Source organism: Vidua chalybeata, chromosome 4, assembly GCF_026979565.1.
Source record: "Vidua chalybeata isolate OUT-0048 chromosome 4, bVidCha1 merged haplotype, whole genome shotgun sequence".
Taxonomy (NCBI): Eukaryota; Metazoa; Chordata; class Aves; order Passeriformes; family Viduidae; genus Vidua; species Vidua chalybeata.
In genome coordinates this window covers 1,291,902-1,306,924 of record NC_071533.1, presented here as the reverse complement: position 1 = coordinate 1,306,924, position 15,023 = coordinate 1,291,902, and the positions used below count along the sequence as shown (strand labels likewise).

General features: G+C 54.0%; 2 protein-coding genes across 14 annotated transcripts in view; one reads left to right on the top strand and one right to left on the bottom strand.

Annotated features, from left to right (window-relative positions):
• ALPK1 (alpha kinase 1) overlaps nt 1-8,424 on the top strand; it is a 37,905-nt gene extending 29,481 nt beyond the window's left edge. For 8 of the 13 annotated variants that reach the window (XM_053939955.1, XM_053939956.1, XM_053939953.1 and 5 more), the window contains 5 exons: nt 240-393; nt 937-1,099; nt 1,190-1,376; nt 1,627-1,833; nt 3,261-3,534. In XM_053939955.1, the coding sequence (XP_053795930.1) occupies nt 240-393; nt 937-1,099; nt 1,190-1,376; nt 1,627-1,823 (701 nt within the window). In that variant the 3' untranslated portion in view covers nt 1,824-1,833; nt 3,261-3,534. Of the gene's footprint in view, nt 1-239; nt 394-573; nt 759-936; nt 1,100-1,189; nt 1,377-1,626; nt 1,834-3,260; nt 3,535-3,992; nt 5,383-5,775; nt 5,814-7,963 lie in introns of those variants that run through there. The other 5 variants (XR_008430368.1, XR_008430367.1, XR_008430366.1 and 2 more) reach the window with 5 other exon arrangements.
• Nucleotides 8,425-8,977: 553 nt separating this feature from the next.
• On the bottom strand, nt 8,978-9,673 carry NEUROG2 (neurogenin 2). Its single transcript, XM_053939960.1, has one exon. The coding sequence runs from the start codon at nt 9,671-9,673 to the stop codon at nt 8,978-8,980; it is 696 nt and encodes a 231-aa protein (XP_053795935.1).
• Between the last annotated feature and the right edge of the window lie 5,350 nt (nt 9,674-15,023).

The following is a 15,023-nucleotide window of genomic DNA, read 5'->3' as shown; positions in this document are numbered from 1 at the left end:
ACCTGTGCCTCCACAGGGAACAAGCTTGACTCAGGCTTTTTGACACAATATTTTAGTCAGGATTTAATTTTTTATTGCATTTTACCCCATTGCTTGAGTTTAAATTCCACATGCCATCCCTGAAAACTGTTAAGATAGTGATCATTAAGTTAATCATAAATAACAGCCAGTCCTCAGCACAGGCTTAGAGCAATCCTGTGGATTTCTCCCTTTTATCTGTGGCGTTTTCTTTTTTGTAGCTGCTCTTCTTCTGAAATACTCCAAGAAATCTGGGCTGTGGACAGGCCAGGAGACAGCTGTGTTCATCGGGGACTACCTGAACGTGGCCAAGGAAGGCAAGCAGAGAAATGCCTTCTGGATACACTTCCTGCACCAAGAAGAAAGCCTGGGAAGGTATGGACCCAGCAGATTTCTGAAACAAAGTGCTTGTCAGTGCTGCTTATTTGTAAATATGGATAAAAGCTGTCTGGTAAGACTTGCTGTAGCAACGATATTTTATGGCTCTCCCAAATGTGTTGGACATTTTGGCAATCTTTCCCACCACTCCATGTAACTCTACCTTTTCATTTCTAGGAGGGAAAAGCTGCTTTACTGTTGTCTTCTAACAGCTGATGGCAGAGTTCAGATCATAACTAGAAGTAGCTTATGAATTATTATGGATGGAGAACAATATTTTAATACCTCTGAGTCAGGGCTCCCTTCAGAGTTAAGAAGAGTTGAGTCCAGTGTTATGAAACCCCCATCCCAGGATTTGATAGGTAATCTTTCACCTCTGTGAGACAGGAAAGAAAGAATTCCACCCAGTTTCAACCGCAGCCCTTTTAAATGCATCACCCCCCGGTGGATTTGCTTCTGACAAGTTCTGCTTTGCAGTGATGTTTCTGTATCACAGCACCCAGAACAAACACCGCTCCAGACTCTTCTCCTTTCCTTCAGGTACGTTGGGAAGGAATATAAAGAGGAAAAAGGGCTCCTCCATCATTTCAGTGACGTGGAGCGACAAATGACCGCCCAGTACTACGTGACAGAGTTCAACAAGAGGCTGTATGAGCAGAAGGTCCCTACCCAAATCTTTTATATCCCCTCTGCAGTACTGCTGGTAAGAACTGTCTGGTAAGCAATCCCGAGGCCTTGACGAGGAAGGGTGTCTTGGGTCAGTTACAGCAGCAGTGAGGCTGTCTCCTTCCAGATGCTGGAAGACAAAACTATAAAAGGGTGTGTGAGTGTGGAGCCCTACATCCTCGGGGACTTTGTGAAGCTGTCCAACAACACCAAGGTGGTGAAGAATGAGTACAAAGCCACGGAGTACGGCCTGGCTTACGGCCACTTCTGCTACGAGTTCTCCAACGGAACTGACGTGGTCGTCGACCTTCAAGGTGTGTAGGACAGTGATGTTTATGCCTTTCACACTCAGCTTCTGGCCCACAGGGGTATTCATTTGGTTAAAATTCATTATGTGTCTCTTAGGGTTCTGCTTTTGCTGCCCTAGGCAGAAACTGGGAATCACTGAGGTGACATGGGCAGAGCGAGGGCCATGCCAGGCAGAGAGTCCTGAGTGTGATAATTAAAAGGCTGTGGTGTTTGTCAAGATAAACAAGATGTCAAGATGTACCATTGCTTCCACAGGCTGGGTGACAGGTAACGGGAAAGGCCTCATCTACCTCACAGACCCCCAGATTCATTCCCTCAGTAGCAGAGACGTCTCACGCTCCAACTTCGGGAAGAAAGGAATTCACTACTTTTTTAATGATCAGCACGTGGAGTGCAACGAGATCTGTAGCTGCTTGTCCCTGACGAGGCCCTCGGCGGAGCAGCTGGCCTAGACTGGCACAGGTCAGTCCACAGAATGACCCGTGAGCTGGACACTGTTTTACCCCACACATCTTTGGGAGCAGGTTGGCCAACGAGGCAGTGAAAAGCTGCCTTCATTTCCCATTCTCCTCTTCCCCCACCCCGAATCCCCGACGTCCCGCTGCCCCTGAGTGCTGGGATCATTTCTTCGGGGGGATTTTCTCCATGAGAAAGGGAGCACAGCATCAAAGTTCCACAAAAATATGGGTCCCTAAGAGACTTTGCTTTAACAAAACCATCCCCTTTTGTTTCTGCAGCCAGCAGAGGTTTTTATGCTTTTGTCCTCGTGTTTTAGCAATGCTATTGTTTTCTAGGTGATGTTTGTGCCGAGTTGTTTGGAAAGATGCCCTATCCCTGGGCCAACTGATTAGAACTAGGTGTAAAGAGGGAGAAGGAAGAGGAGGAAAAAAAAAAAATCAAATCTCTTTATTATGGTGCATAAACCTTCAGTCTTGGGGAGCTGCGCAGCTGCGCGGGGAGAAAAATGCATTCAAAAATATAATGCCAGTGTGAATAATCCTTTCCCGAGCGCTGCTCGCAGACTGCTCCAGCTTTGTCAGGTGAACTTGAACCGGGCCATCAGATTTGCGGCCGTTCCCATTGCACACTGTCTGTCACCCCGGGGCATTCACCATCTTGCCTGTTGTTAAGAGCCAGCGAACAATCCATCATTGAGCTGGGCAGTCGCCGGCTGACACGGCAGTGAAATCGGCATGTGACGGGACACTCGGCCCCCGTGTCTCGCAGATTAAAGTGATACATGGAAACTCACGTGTTACTGGGAAGATTAAGCCCGTTATCTTGTTGTGCAGCCAATAAAGGCCGGCCTTGTCCTCGCTCGGCAGTGGGGAAATGCTGCCTTTAACTAAGTGACAAACGCCGCGCCCGCATAGCTCCGTGCTCCGGCCAGCCAGCGCAGCCGGGCTCCGGAGGGCAAACAAAGCTAGTTAGCAAGATCCCGGGAATTAATGGGCGGCAGAGATGCCGTGTTAAAGCCTCTCTGCAGAAGCTTTCCCCGCTCTATAGGGACAATTAAAACCAAAACAAAACCTCTCGGACAATCTGTGCACAACAAAGTGTCCTAATGCGCTGCCAGCAGACAGCACACGCAGTTTTGGGAGCCCTGACCAGTCATGCGTTTTCCACTCCTTCGTGCTCAAAGGAAGAAAAAGAAAATTTATTTAGACGTGCTTCTGAATAAATCCATCCCAATGGAATTTTAATATTTTGCTTTCCTCGTAACATTTCCACCTAGCAGCTTAGTTCTTTTGTTGGTTTTAGGAGACATTTTGCCACCTCAGCCAAAGTTACACCTACTCACGGGTAAAAGTTAGGGTCGAGGATCAGCTTGTTCAGTTCCCTGCTAAAACAGACATGGAATCATATTCTACTGGTCTTACTCTTTACAGGATTGGGCACAATTTCAGATGTATCAGGCATTCTGTCTTCCCCCGGGGCTTGGATACTGGAAGTCATGGATTTACCACCTCACCACCTGAAGAACCGGGGTTCTTCATGAACATGGCTCCAAACACACAGAGTTTAAGTTACTGGTTCCTATTTGTGCTATAAGTAGGGGGTTGTTGAGGAAATAAATAGTTGACTCTGAGGATGGAGAATTTAATATTTTGGCTGTAAATTTCATCTTAGAGCTACTGACAAAAAAAAAAAAAAAAAGCTGTTTTTTCCTCTGGTTTCAGAATAAAGTAATTTGAACTAACTAAGTCATCGGGAATACTTTTTCCTTTTTTAATTAGAAATTGGAAGTTTTCATTGGAGATCCGGTGGTTTGTGTTAAGTAACTTGCTACCGAGATGCTTTTTGGGCTTGATTAATTGTAGTACTCTCCAGATTCCAACCTAAGTACTCGGTGTAACCATGGAGGGCCAGGCTCTACAAAACGAGTGGAGCTGTGCCGTGCTGGGACAGTGAAATACGAACTGTAGGGACACCACGCTTCAGGGAATCATGAAACATTTTTTCCTCTCACCTAAACTCCAGGACTGCAGTGTAAGGGCTTGTGGAAGTGCTGCTCTAAGCCAGGCACGATCCCGGCCTGCTTGTGTCAGTGGTGACACACTTCCCTGTCCTTTAGGGAGGGTATTTGCTCAAAGAGATTTTTCCTCCTTCCCTTTCTGCAGGTGTCCAGGTGAAAGGCAGATTCTTGCTGGCTGTGCGTCGTGCTTGCACATCCAATTCAGTAAATCTGATAGCCGGGGAACAAGCTGATGCAACTAAAGCCTGCTAACAGGTAGAATGCTTTCCTCGCTCGTTTGCCAATAACTAACGACTCTGTGGAGCACTTCAGGCAACTTCTCTTAGAAAAGATGCAGTGGGAAGGGAGGCCCTCAGTTATCCCAACAATACGGGGCTGAGCCAAGCTTGCCTCCCCCCTCTCCCTCGGAGCCGCAGCATCCCGGGCTGGCAGAGAGCGGGCATGGGATGACCCCTCCAGCTGTGGGGCAGCCCCTGCACGCGAGGCAGCACGGCCCCGCTGCCCTAAACACGGCATCAGCTGCCCCCAGAGCCCAGCTGCTGGATTTCGGCACAGCTCCTTCCCCAGACGCAGCTATTCATGGGGAGCGAGGGGAAAGCCTCACAGCAGCCAGCGCAGAACCGCAGCCCGTGCCGCCCAATCTGTTCTGCTTGGAAGAACACAGCAGCAGCAGCAGCTTCCTCGGCGTCTCCTTCCCGCTAACCAGAGCCGGGCCATTCGCAGCGAGGTGTTTGCTTGGTACCTGCTGCTGTCACCTGCTGCCTTGAGGGAAGCCGCGGCACACGGGTGCCTCCCCCAGCTCTGCGGGGAAGCTGGCGGCAGCCTGCTGCTCTCACCCCTCTCTCCCGGGAGTGACACACGCCACCCTCCTTTCTTCCACTTGGATGAAATCATCTCCCCTCTCCCCTGGCTGAGCGGGAGCAGATGGGGCTGCTGGCCTCCGCAGCCGCCCGCTGCCCCAGCTCGTGTGAGCCCGCTGTGCCTGCCCGCTGCCCCCTCCCGACAGAACCTAATCCCACTCCCTAATCCCAAACTTCCCTGCCAAGCTGTTCCTGAGGCACAGAGTGCATCTTCCGTCAAAGTTGTGAGCAGTTTGTTTAACGCGGGAGCGGAGCGTGGGCAGCACCGAGCAGGGCGCACAGCCCCGCGGGGGCAGGTCCGGCATGCCGGGGCTTCGCCGGGCGGCACCGCCAGCGCCCAGGGGAGCGGGACGAGGGCAGGACAGGATCCCCCCGGCAGGCAGCAGGTGCCTTTCCTCCCTCGGTAACAGCCCAAACTGTCGTGCCGGCTACCGGGGCTGCCGTCCCCTCGGAGCGGGACATCACGTTAATAGAGGTTGATTTGCAAACGGCGTCGCCCCCCGCGCCCAGTGCCCCCCTTTGCCTGACTCCCGCTTTTCTGCTCAATGGCACAGATGCTGCTTTGTGCTGCCCAGGACCAGGCAGCTATTAGCAGCAAATCCAGCGAGGGAAATTAATGAAGGCGACTACTAATAAAAGACAGCTCAGGACAGCCCGACCAACTTGCTCCGAGCGGTAATTAACTTTTTTTTAAAACTCATGAAGGTAAATATGCCATCAGCTTTGGGCCGGTCTCTCTGCTTCTTAATAAAAGGAGGAGGAGGGGAGGCGAGGGAGAGGGGACGGCTGGGCTGTGTGTCACAGCCGCCCCAGCACCATCCCTGTTCCCTCCTGGCCGCTGCAAAGTGACCCTCCAAGGATTATTTTTATTTTTTTTTTTAGAGGCTTGATTTTAAATCTGGCAGGAGTTCTGCCTCTCCTTTATCTCAGTTCAGTACGAGAGGTCACGGGGATGAGCAGGCTGCCAGAATTTTGCTGGACCTGCACAGCTGTTGCAGAATCGTAGGGAGAAGGCAGGATATCCTTGTATTTTTAAATCCTTACATCTTGATATCCTTACATTTTCAGCTTTTCAGAGCAAAAGGGCTTGTCCCGGACTTTAAAACACAAGGTACTTTGTACTGAGACAACAACCTACGTCAGGTCACAAAAAAAGATCCCGCTGGGATTTCTGCTTATGCCAGGGGATTGCCTGTATAATAGATAATTGAGATCCTTTTTTTGCCCATGGGGAACGGGAACTGGGGCTACGTGGGCCAAATCCGTACATAATACAGGACCAGGGGGAAGCCCAACCTGAGGCACTTGAGGAAGGCTTTAGGAAAAGTGGGTTTAAAGTGCGCCGGCCAGCTGAGAGCCGTGTCGGGAGGGCTCTTTAACCGTGGCACTGCCTGGACAGATTTATGCCTGCCATGAAAGGCAGCGTGCGGCAGCCCTTGGGGTGCTGGTTTGGCTCCTCGTGGCCATTCTTATGCCAAGGAGGGCTGTAAACCCCCCCTGGGGGCCTTCAAGCTGCCCCTCCAGCCCCGCTGGCGCAGAGGAGCTTTTATGCCAAAATACAATACACAGAAGGATCATAAACACATGTTCTGGGGCAAGGGGCTGCCATGGAAACCACCCCCGGGTTCCTCACATCGTCCAAGGAGGTGCTTGCCCGTCTCGCACATCCCGGTCCGCTTCCAGGTTGGCTGCAGTTGGTTCTGGGGACTCCCCGTCACCTCCAAAAATCAGTCTTCTGATGGAAAAGAGGGAAATGCATGAAGGAGAGGAATAAACTCAAATTAAGGGGCAAGAACGGGAAATAGACACTTTTGGCCACATTCAGACGAAAAATCAGGATGATGGTAACTGGCTTAGGTGACCAACCCAACCTCTCCAGCTCAGCTTTCGCCAGCATGGTTCTGCCACCCCCTCCCAGCCTTGCCCTCCTCAGGCCCGTTTTCTCCGAGGCCATTTCCAACCGAGGCCAGGCACCCCCAGGGAACAGGGAAGGTTTGGCTGGCGTGGCTCCCACCCCGAACCCCTCTCCGACCCCCTCCCCTCCATCCTCCGACGCGCCGTGTGCTTTTTCCCACGGCGGTTCCCGTTGGCACAGCCCCAGCCGGCGGGGATGGTGAGGCTCCTGCCGGCGGGCTCTGTACCTGGGATGGAGGGAAATGCCTGCAGGATGACGCACCTGGCGAGGACAGCTGCGGGGAGCGTCCCGGTGCTGAGCCACCCGGGATGTCCCTCCTGTTCCTGCGTGCCTCCAGCACCGAGAGAGAAGCGCATCCTATCCATCCCGGCCTTTTGAAGAGCCGAAGGCACCCACTCCAGTGCCTCTTAAAAGAGAGAGAGAAGCCAGGAAGGACAATAAGGCCCGACCAAGAAAAGACGGAGAGAGCGCTCGGCTCCTTTTTGGCATTCCTGGAGTTTGGTCATTAAAAGGGGTCGTTAAAAGCGGGTGAGAGTGACAAACCCGCTCCCGACGGGCTGCCCCACGCACCGCCAGCGCCGTGAAAGGCTCCCTCTTGTTTTGTTCCTCCTGGCCCGTGGCAGATTTGGGGGAACACAGCTTCATCTTGCTGGCCACATCAAAGCGGTGATTATGCAAATGCTCCCACTTTTTCTTTTTTTTTTCTTTTTTTCTTTTTTTTTCTTTTTTAAGGGAATTATTTATCACACAATAACCCCCCTGCCAGGGGGGGAAACAATAGATCAGGCTAGATAGCACTGCTCGCCCGAGGCTGCGGGGCCGGGGGGGGATGGACCCCCGCGCGGTTTATTGGCCTAACCTAATTTCACTAATTCTCTTTTCACACATTTTGGGCTTTTTTTTTTTTTTTTTTTTTTTTTTTTTTTTTTTTTTTTTTTTTTTTTTCTCTCTCTCCCCCCCGCCCCTCCCCTTCCTTTCGCGGACGTCGCTCCGAGGGCCGGGTTTCACACTCCCAGGATCCCGAGGGCACCGGGCGGGATTCGCGTGCTGAGCGTTTTATTTAATTAATACACTCAGGCGCCTCTGCTGGTTTTTAATGATTTCCAAGTGTTTGCACCCAGAAGTCACAAAGTGCTCCCGGGAGCACGGGGACGATGATTGAAGGGCCTGGGCGGCCTCCAGCATCCCCTTCCATGCTGACATCCCTGGCTGTGTGCTGTGCACGCCGAACCGAACCCCCTGGAACTGCCCGCGACCCGGAATTCATCTGACCCTCACAGGGAGGAAATTCTTCCTCTTTTAACCCGTGGATGTTTAGCTCAGCAGCATTTATTTCCTAAGGTCTTCTCGGTGAAATCCATCGGCCTGAAGTGTGACAACTCTTCACCCATCCATCCCGCATTTGCTGTCAGCGTCTTCTGTACTGAGAGCCAAAGGTAAATGATCGGTAAACTTCCACTGAACTTCCCACCCCCGCCCCCCCTCTCTCTAATGCTGTTTCCCAAAGAAACAGTTGCCCACGGACCCAGTGACATCAGGCCCCACCGGACCTTGGTTTCACCAGAGACAAGGACAGGCCCAATCCCGTAATTCCCAGTCGCTGGCACATGAAGCAGAAAAAGCAGCAGCCCCAAAGTTACGAAAATTAGAGCTTTTTATTTATATTTTATCACAAGGACAATCCCTTTGCTCTGCAGCTGTAAATACATACTAGAATAAACTCTGTAAATTATACAAAAAAATACATATTTTCCATGAAATCTGTCTTTATAATAAATAAATGTGAACACGTGTGTGGCTGATCGCTGTAATGTTCCGTGTCTGTTGAGGTTTTCAGTCTGTTGATTTATTTTTAATCTCCTGAAAGAAGGGGGGAGTTCCTTGTCCCCTAAAGGTCGAAATAAATAATGTATGAGGAGATCCTTCCCCATTCCCCCCCTCCCGATTTTTTTTTTCGCTTTTGATAGAGAGTTCAGCCTAAATTTCCACGCTTGCATTCAGCCCTCACAAAGCCTACAAATTATACAATGACTTCTAACCTGGACCCCTAACAAAACAATTTACTTTTTTTTTTTTTTTTTTTTTTTTTCCCCTCGCTTTGCACCCCCCTTCCCGCCTATAAATCATAAGGGACAGATGGCAAAGAGGGGAGCGGGGAAAGGGGGGGACACACACACAAAAGCCCCGCGGTGACAGATCTGGGAAAACTGGACAAAGTGCACATCGGCGAGAGAGAGAGAGAGAGACGGAAAGTTTGGTTTGGCAGGTGCCGTTCCCACAGCCCGCCCTGCCCTGGGAAGCGGGCAGATGCCGCAGCCGCCGCCCCGGGGGGAGCCCCGGCGGCGCCGGGCCGGGCTAGAGGCAGCGGCGGGGCAGCGGCGGCGGCGGCCCCGGGGCGAAGCGGCCGGGCCAGTGCTCGGGATCCGAGGCGGAGCCCGCGGGGCTGGCGGGCGATAAAGTGCAGGCGTACGGGGAGGCGGAGGGCGCGGGGCTGGCGGCGCCGCCGCTCCAGGAGGAGGCGGGCGAGGGGCTGCCCTCGGCGGGGACCGCCGCTGCCGCCGCCCCGTCGGGGCCGAGCCGCGCCGCCCCGGCCAGCCGCAGGGTCTCGGTGAGCGCCCAGATGTAGTTGTGGGCGAAGCGGAGCGTCTCGATCTTGGTGAGCTTGGCGTCCTCGGGGAAGGTGGGCAGCACGTCGCGGAGGGCGTCCAGCGCCGCGTTCAGGTTGTGCATCCGGTTGCGCTCGCGGTTGTTGGCCTTGAGCCGCCGGCTCCGCTTGATGCGCTGCGCCGTCTCCGCCGTGCGCGCCGCCCGCGGGGCGCCGCGGGACCGCCCCGGCCGCCGCTTCCCCTCCGCCCGCCGCAGCCCGCGGCCGCCCGGAGCCTCGACGGGGCGAGCCGGCGGGGCGGCGCGCAGCTCCTCCTCCTCCTCCTCCTCTTCCTCCTCCTCCTCGGCGCTGGACGGCAGCGAGGGCGAGGGGGCGGGCGAGCCCAGCCCCAGCAGCAGCAGCTCGTCCTCGGCGGGCGCCGCCAGGACCTCCGCCTTCACCAGCATCCTTGCCGCGTCGGGCAGCACCGGGAAGCGGCGGGCGCGCTCTCCTCGCCTCTCCGGCGGCGTGACGGTTCGCCGGTTTGACGGAGCGGGGCGGGGGTCCTGAGGGGCGGGAGGGGGGTGGGGGTGGGGGGGCGGCAAAGCGCGGGGGGTGGGGGGGGAGGCGCGGCGGGGGCGCGGCGCTGGCACGCGCCCCGGGGGCGGCGGGCGGACGGCGGGAGCGGCGCCCGGGGCCCGGTCAGGCTGCGTGTCTGGCACACGACCCTCCTTAACACCCCTTATATACCCCGCGGGGAACAATCAAACCTACCCCCGGGGTCCCCCTCGCCCTGCCCGCCCCGCCCGCGACTCTTGTCGGGGGCGCCGCCGCCGCCGCCCCCCCCCTCCCCGGCCCCGGCGGGGCCCCATTGGCGCCTCGCGCTCGGCTGGAGCGTGCCGCTAATTTATTAATGAATGGGGGACGGGGCGGGGGGGGGCGCGGCGTGCGCGCCCGGGGCCGGCTTCCCTTTTCAGCCGCTTTCCCCTTCACGGGCCCGGCAGGGAAAGGGAGGGATTGGATGGATGGATGGATGGATGGATGGATGGATGGATGGATGGATGGATGGATGGATGGATGGATGGATGGATGGATGGATGGATGGATGGGGGGGGCGCTCCCCTTCGACCCCTCTCATTCCCCGCGAGGGTTTCGCCTTCTGGGGACACTCGGTGCTGTGGTAAAGGTGCGGAGGTCCTTCCGTACGCGGCTTCTTGCTGGGGAGATGCGCCGCGCGTTGCGGCTGCTCCGTTTTTGCATCAGGCCGAGCCCTAAACACCGACCTGCACTAGGAAATCCTTCATTCCTTTCACCCCTCTTCCCTTCCAGCCCTCCCTCAATGGCAGAGCCTAGTGACATGCCCGTGGAGTCGCCAGGCTGACTTTGCTCCACAGACCCTCTGGGGACACCTTCCATTATCCCAGGTTGCTCCAAGCCCCGTCCAACCTGGCCTTGGAAACTTCCAGGGATGGGGCAGCCACAGCTTCTCTGGGCAACCGGTGCCAGGGCCTGCCCCCCCTCCCAGGGAAGGATTTCTTCCCAATATCCCATGTAACCCTACCCTCTGTCAGTGCGAAGCTGTCCCCTCTTGCCTCTCACTCCAAGCCCTTGTCACAGGAATGACAGTGAGAATGTACAAAACTGAAACCCCAGAACACTCTCCGCTCCATACGGAAACACTGTCAGCAAAGCACTTTTGGGGGAATTGGGCTTTGAAACAGAATTTTGTTTGCAACTGCTAGAAAAGCTCAAAATTCATGATAGAGCTGAAAGCTCTGCAGAAGGCGTGCTCAGCACAGCACGAAGTCACAGCCAAAGCAGTCCCTCTGGGTTATATGGTCTTTGGGAACGACTGAGGCCGGGCGGGTGCCTCAATCGGTATCTCTGTGACTCTCTGAAACATTCTAACACTCCCTCGCTTCCTTGTACAAAACCGGAGGGCCACAGCTCCCCTCGGCATCCCAGGAGAGGGTCGCAAAAGGACCTTATCTCTTTTTCAGCACCTTAAGGGACAAAGCACTCGTGACGGGGCCAGCCCACCCCTCTGTCACCACCCTGCTTGCCGAGATTTCCGTGCTCCCATTGCTGATGCAGAGCACCAGAGAGGTGAGGCACCCTTTGTGGTGCCTTCCTGGGGTTCAGTCCCATTCCTGCTGCCAGCTCCTGCCACGCAGCGTTTTTTTGTCACAAGGTGACCAAGGACAGGTTGGCTACCAAATCCTCACGGCTCTCGACAGGCGCCTGTGTGGTCCGTGGGCAGAGCGAGGGCCGAGCTGCTCGGCCGGGAGCGGTGGGGAGAGGAGGTGGCGGGGGGAGAGGGAGTGGGATCAGGAGCGGGAATGCTGCTGCCACTGCCCACCGCCTGAACTGTCCTCCAAGGGTCAAACTGTTCAACTTCAGCCCCTTTGCCAGACTCGATCCTACTTTAGGGGAACAAAAGCCCAAAGTAGGCAACGATCAAGAAATGGGAGCACAATGATTTAAGCTTATCACACAGCCCAGAAATAAAGGACGCTGAGCTCGTGTGGGGGAGAGGGGGAGATCCTTCAGAAGGGCTTTGTTTGCTGTAAGAAGATTGAACTCTGAGGCGACCCGATAGCCCTAAAAGTTTAGGGTCTGTGTTGCTGAGAGACCTTTGGGCACAGCCCATCCACACGTCGACCTCACAAGTTGAGAGCCGGCGTTAATGGCCAGCCTGCCTCAGGTGAACAGGGGCACGACGTCCCAGGAAATGTGGGGACAAAGCTGTGGGGACAGGGTGGCCTGACCCTTCCCAGCTCTGCCTCCCTCATGCCCTGCAGTGTCCTGAGGGCCCCCAGGGCTGCCCAGAGACACCAGGGTGCCCCGAATCCTGTGGTGTGCAGCCCTGGGCAGCACCTACAAACCCTGAGAGCAGGGTGTTTCTGTTCCTTTGTGGGGTGTGAGAATATGTCCCCACACAGCGGAGTACACTGCAGTGCTCTGTGGAGGGAAGAAACCAAAAGTGTGCCCCACATCCTGATCCAGGTCCTTCCCCAACACCCCGTGCAAGAAAGTGCCACAGCAAGGGACAAGACGAGGAGCAGAGCCCCCCAACTCCCAAGCTGTATTAGCACAGTTGGGGTCTGTTCTGGGATCAAGGCAAGAAGGGGTCCCCCCATGAGCGCTGTCCCGGCATGCTTCCCCGGCTCCCCCCAGCCCGGCCCTCGTCGGGGGCCGATTGTTCCCGGCGGATTTGCATGGCAGGTGCAGGCCTGCGGAGCGATTTTGCAGTTCCCCCCACCAAGAGGGTTTGCCTCCCCCGCCCCCCCCTTGTGAAAAAAGGCTGCCGGTGCCTTCCTTTCCCATGAAGAAGAGAAGAAGCTTGAGGATCGCGTGAACACGCTTCAGTTTTCTTATTCTTTTCTATAGATGTGGGGAAAAGAACAGCCGATTGTGTGAAAAACCCAGTGCCTGCAAAAAGGGACATTGGCCATCCAGGCGAAGGTGCGCGAGGGAGAGCACTAATCGCTGAACCAGGAGACAAATACGATTACCAGCTCCGAGCCTTGAGTCAGAAAGTCTCATAGACTTTAAGATGTTAATCCCCAACATAATCCTTCCTTTGGCGTGTAGGAATAGTGCAGCCACAAGAGTTGTTTTGTTATTTATATTGGCGTTTAATAAAACTCAGCCAGTGGTGAATGGGCTGCCCACTCTCCAATGGTAATTAATTCCCTATTTCAGTGACCCAATTGTGCTGGGATAGAGCAGTGGGACAGTCCCACTGCCCCAACCCGCCTTTGTGCAGCTACACGGCTCTCGTGCTTCAACAGCTATGGAAACTCATTCTTTTGATGTCATTCAATGAGTTTTCCTTGGGCATCTTCTAAACTTCAAGGACCCTTTTCTTTCTCGAACGCCTGAAAAGCAGGACTAGCTTGACCACCTCTGTAGAATTTAATGGTTTGGTGAAAGGGCCTTTTGGGGGGGCAGGGGGGGGTTTGCTTAAGGGAAGAGAGAAAGAAAATTTGGCAGGGGGATAGCCAAACTCGGGTGTGCCAAACTCACTCGGCTCCTAATTTATCCAGATCTAAAAAGCCACTTTTCCCTACTCACAGCACTAGTAGGATTCTCTTAGTCAGGGCATTACTAGAAGGGATTTGCCAGTGAGCAATAACTATTTTATGGAGCTGAGTACGGACACAAATAGTGTTTCAAGAAGGAATTTCCATCCAGAAAAGGGAAAACACCTGGATATTTTTGCCCAGAAGGGGAAGAATACCAGATACCTGTAACAGGTTATTGGTATAAAGTGTGTCTGCAGGTTTATACTTTGTGTGGTGAGGTGGCTGAAAGCGAACATGTGAAGAACATGGAGTTATCCTGCAGAGCTGCCCCGGTCCGGGCAGCCTCTTCTATGTCTTTATACACACTTCCAAAAAAAAAAAAAAAAAAAAAAAAACCCACTAAAAAAAAAACCCCACCAAAAAAAAATCCCTTCGCAAGTCACAAACAATTCAGGATTCAACTAAGAAAACACAGAGTGAACCATATGGCCGGGGTGGCTCGAGTTGGCTGCATTTTCCCTCAGACAAAGAAGGGATTGAGAGTTGAAGGAAAGGAGAAAAAAACCCAACTTTCCGGCTGATGAAGCTGTTGTCTGGAGGCAATGATCCCAAATCTCAAGGCTTTATTCCAGGCTCCGACTGAGACGTGATATGTCATATGATTAGCATCTTTCATATTTACAAGAGTAGTGCGGGCTGCCAGTCTTTAGAGAAAGGCGAGAGAAAGAAGGGGCATATGCTGAAATGGATTTAGCATTTGAAAGAGAGAAAAGAGAGCGGGTAAATACACTTAAACGAGGATTTAGTTTTACTCCCGTCGAGTTCTAATGGCTTGTTGATTGAGATTTTAGGGAGCTGGGACAGAGGTGTCAGCAGTAATTTCAAAGCGCCATTCAGCCCGCCCCCGGCGGAAGGAGCCGGCGCTGCCCCCTCAGGGAGGAGCGGTGCTGCGGTTGGCGGGAGGGGCGCATCACCGCGCGGACGGCTCCCTCCGCCGCGCGCGCGCGCGGCGCCCTCTGGCGGCGGGGCCCGCGGGAGGCCCGCGGCTCCCGGGCTCGGGAAAAGCGGGGAGCGGACACCGGGAATTCCCGGCGAGCCGGGCACCCGGCACGACGGACACCGCCGCCGCCGCCGCTGCAGCACTGCTCAAAAAGCGCTGCCCAGCCTAGCCTTGAACGCGTAGAGGCACGGCGCAGCCTCAGCTCCGCCGGGCAACCTGTGCCAGTGCCTCAGTGGTACTCCCAGGATGGAAGGATTTCTCCCTAATAGCCCAGCTAATCCCATCCTCTGGCATTTGAAGACATTCCCCCCTTGTCCTGTCACTCCGTGCCCTTGTGACAAGTGTCCCTGCAGCTCTCTTGGAGCCCCCGTCCACCCTTAAGATGGTGCTTAAGGTTTTCCCAAAAGCTGTGGAAGGGGCCTTTTAATTGTTTTAGACAAGCTCCTTCCCCGATGCGACCTACCTGTAAATATAGAAGGTGACAGAATTGTTCTAAAACACCACGGTGTTTTCATCTGAAGAACAATGGAATACCACTAGTATTGTTAACGACACTAAGCATAAAAGGCTATCACTTCTCAAGCAGGAAAAGTCACTCTATTTATGGTTATCAACCAAATAAAGTCACTTTAATAATTTTTAGTCTTATGACCACAAGGTCAAACAGAAGTATAAGTGCACTGAGGTCCAAACAAAAATACCCCATATTAAATAAATACTAGATTACAAATTACCAGAGCTACTGCTATAGACAAGCAGTTAATATTCTGTTCATAAAACCAATACATA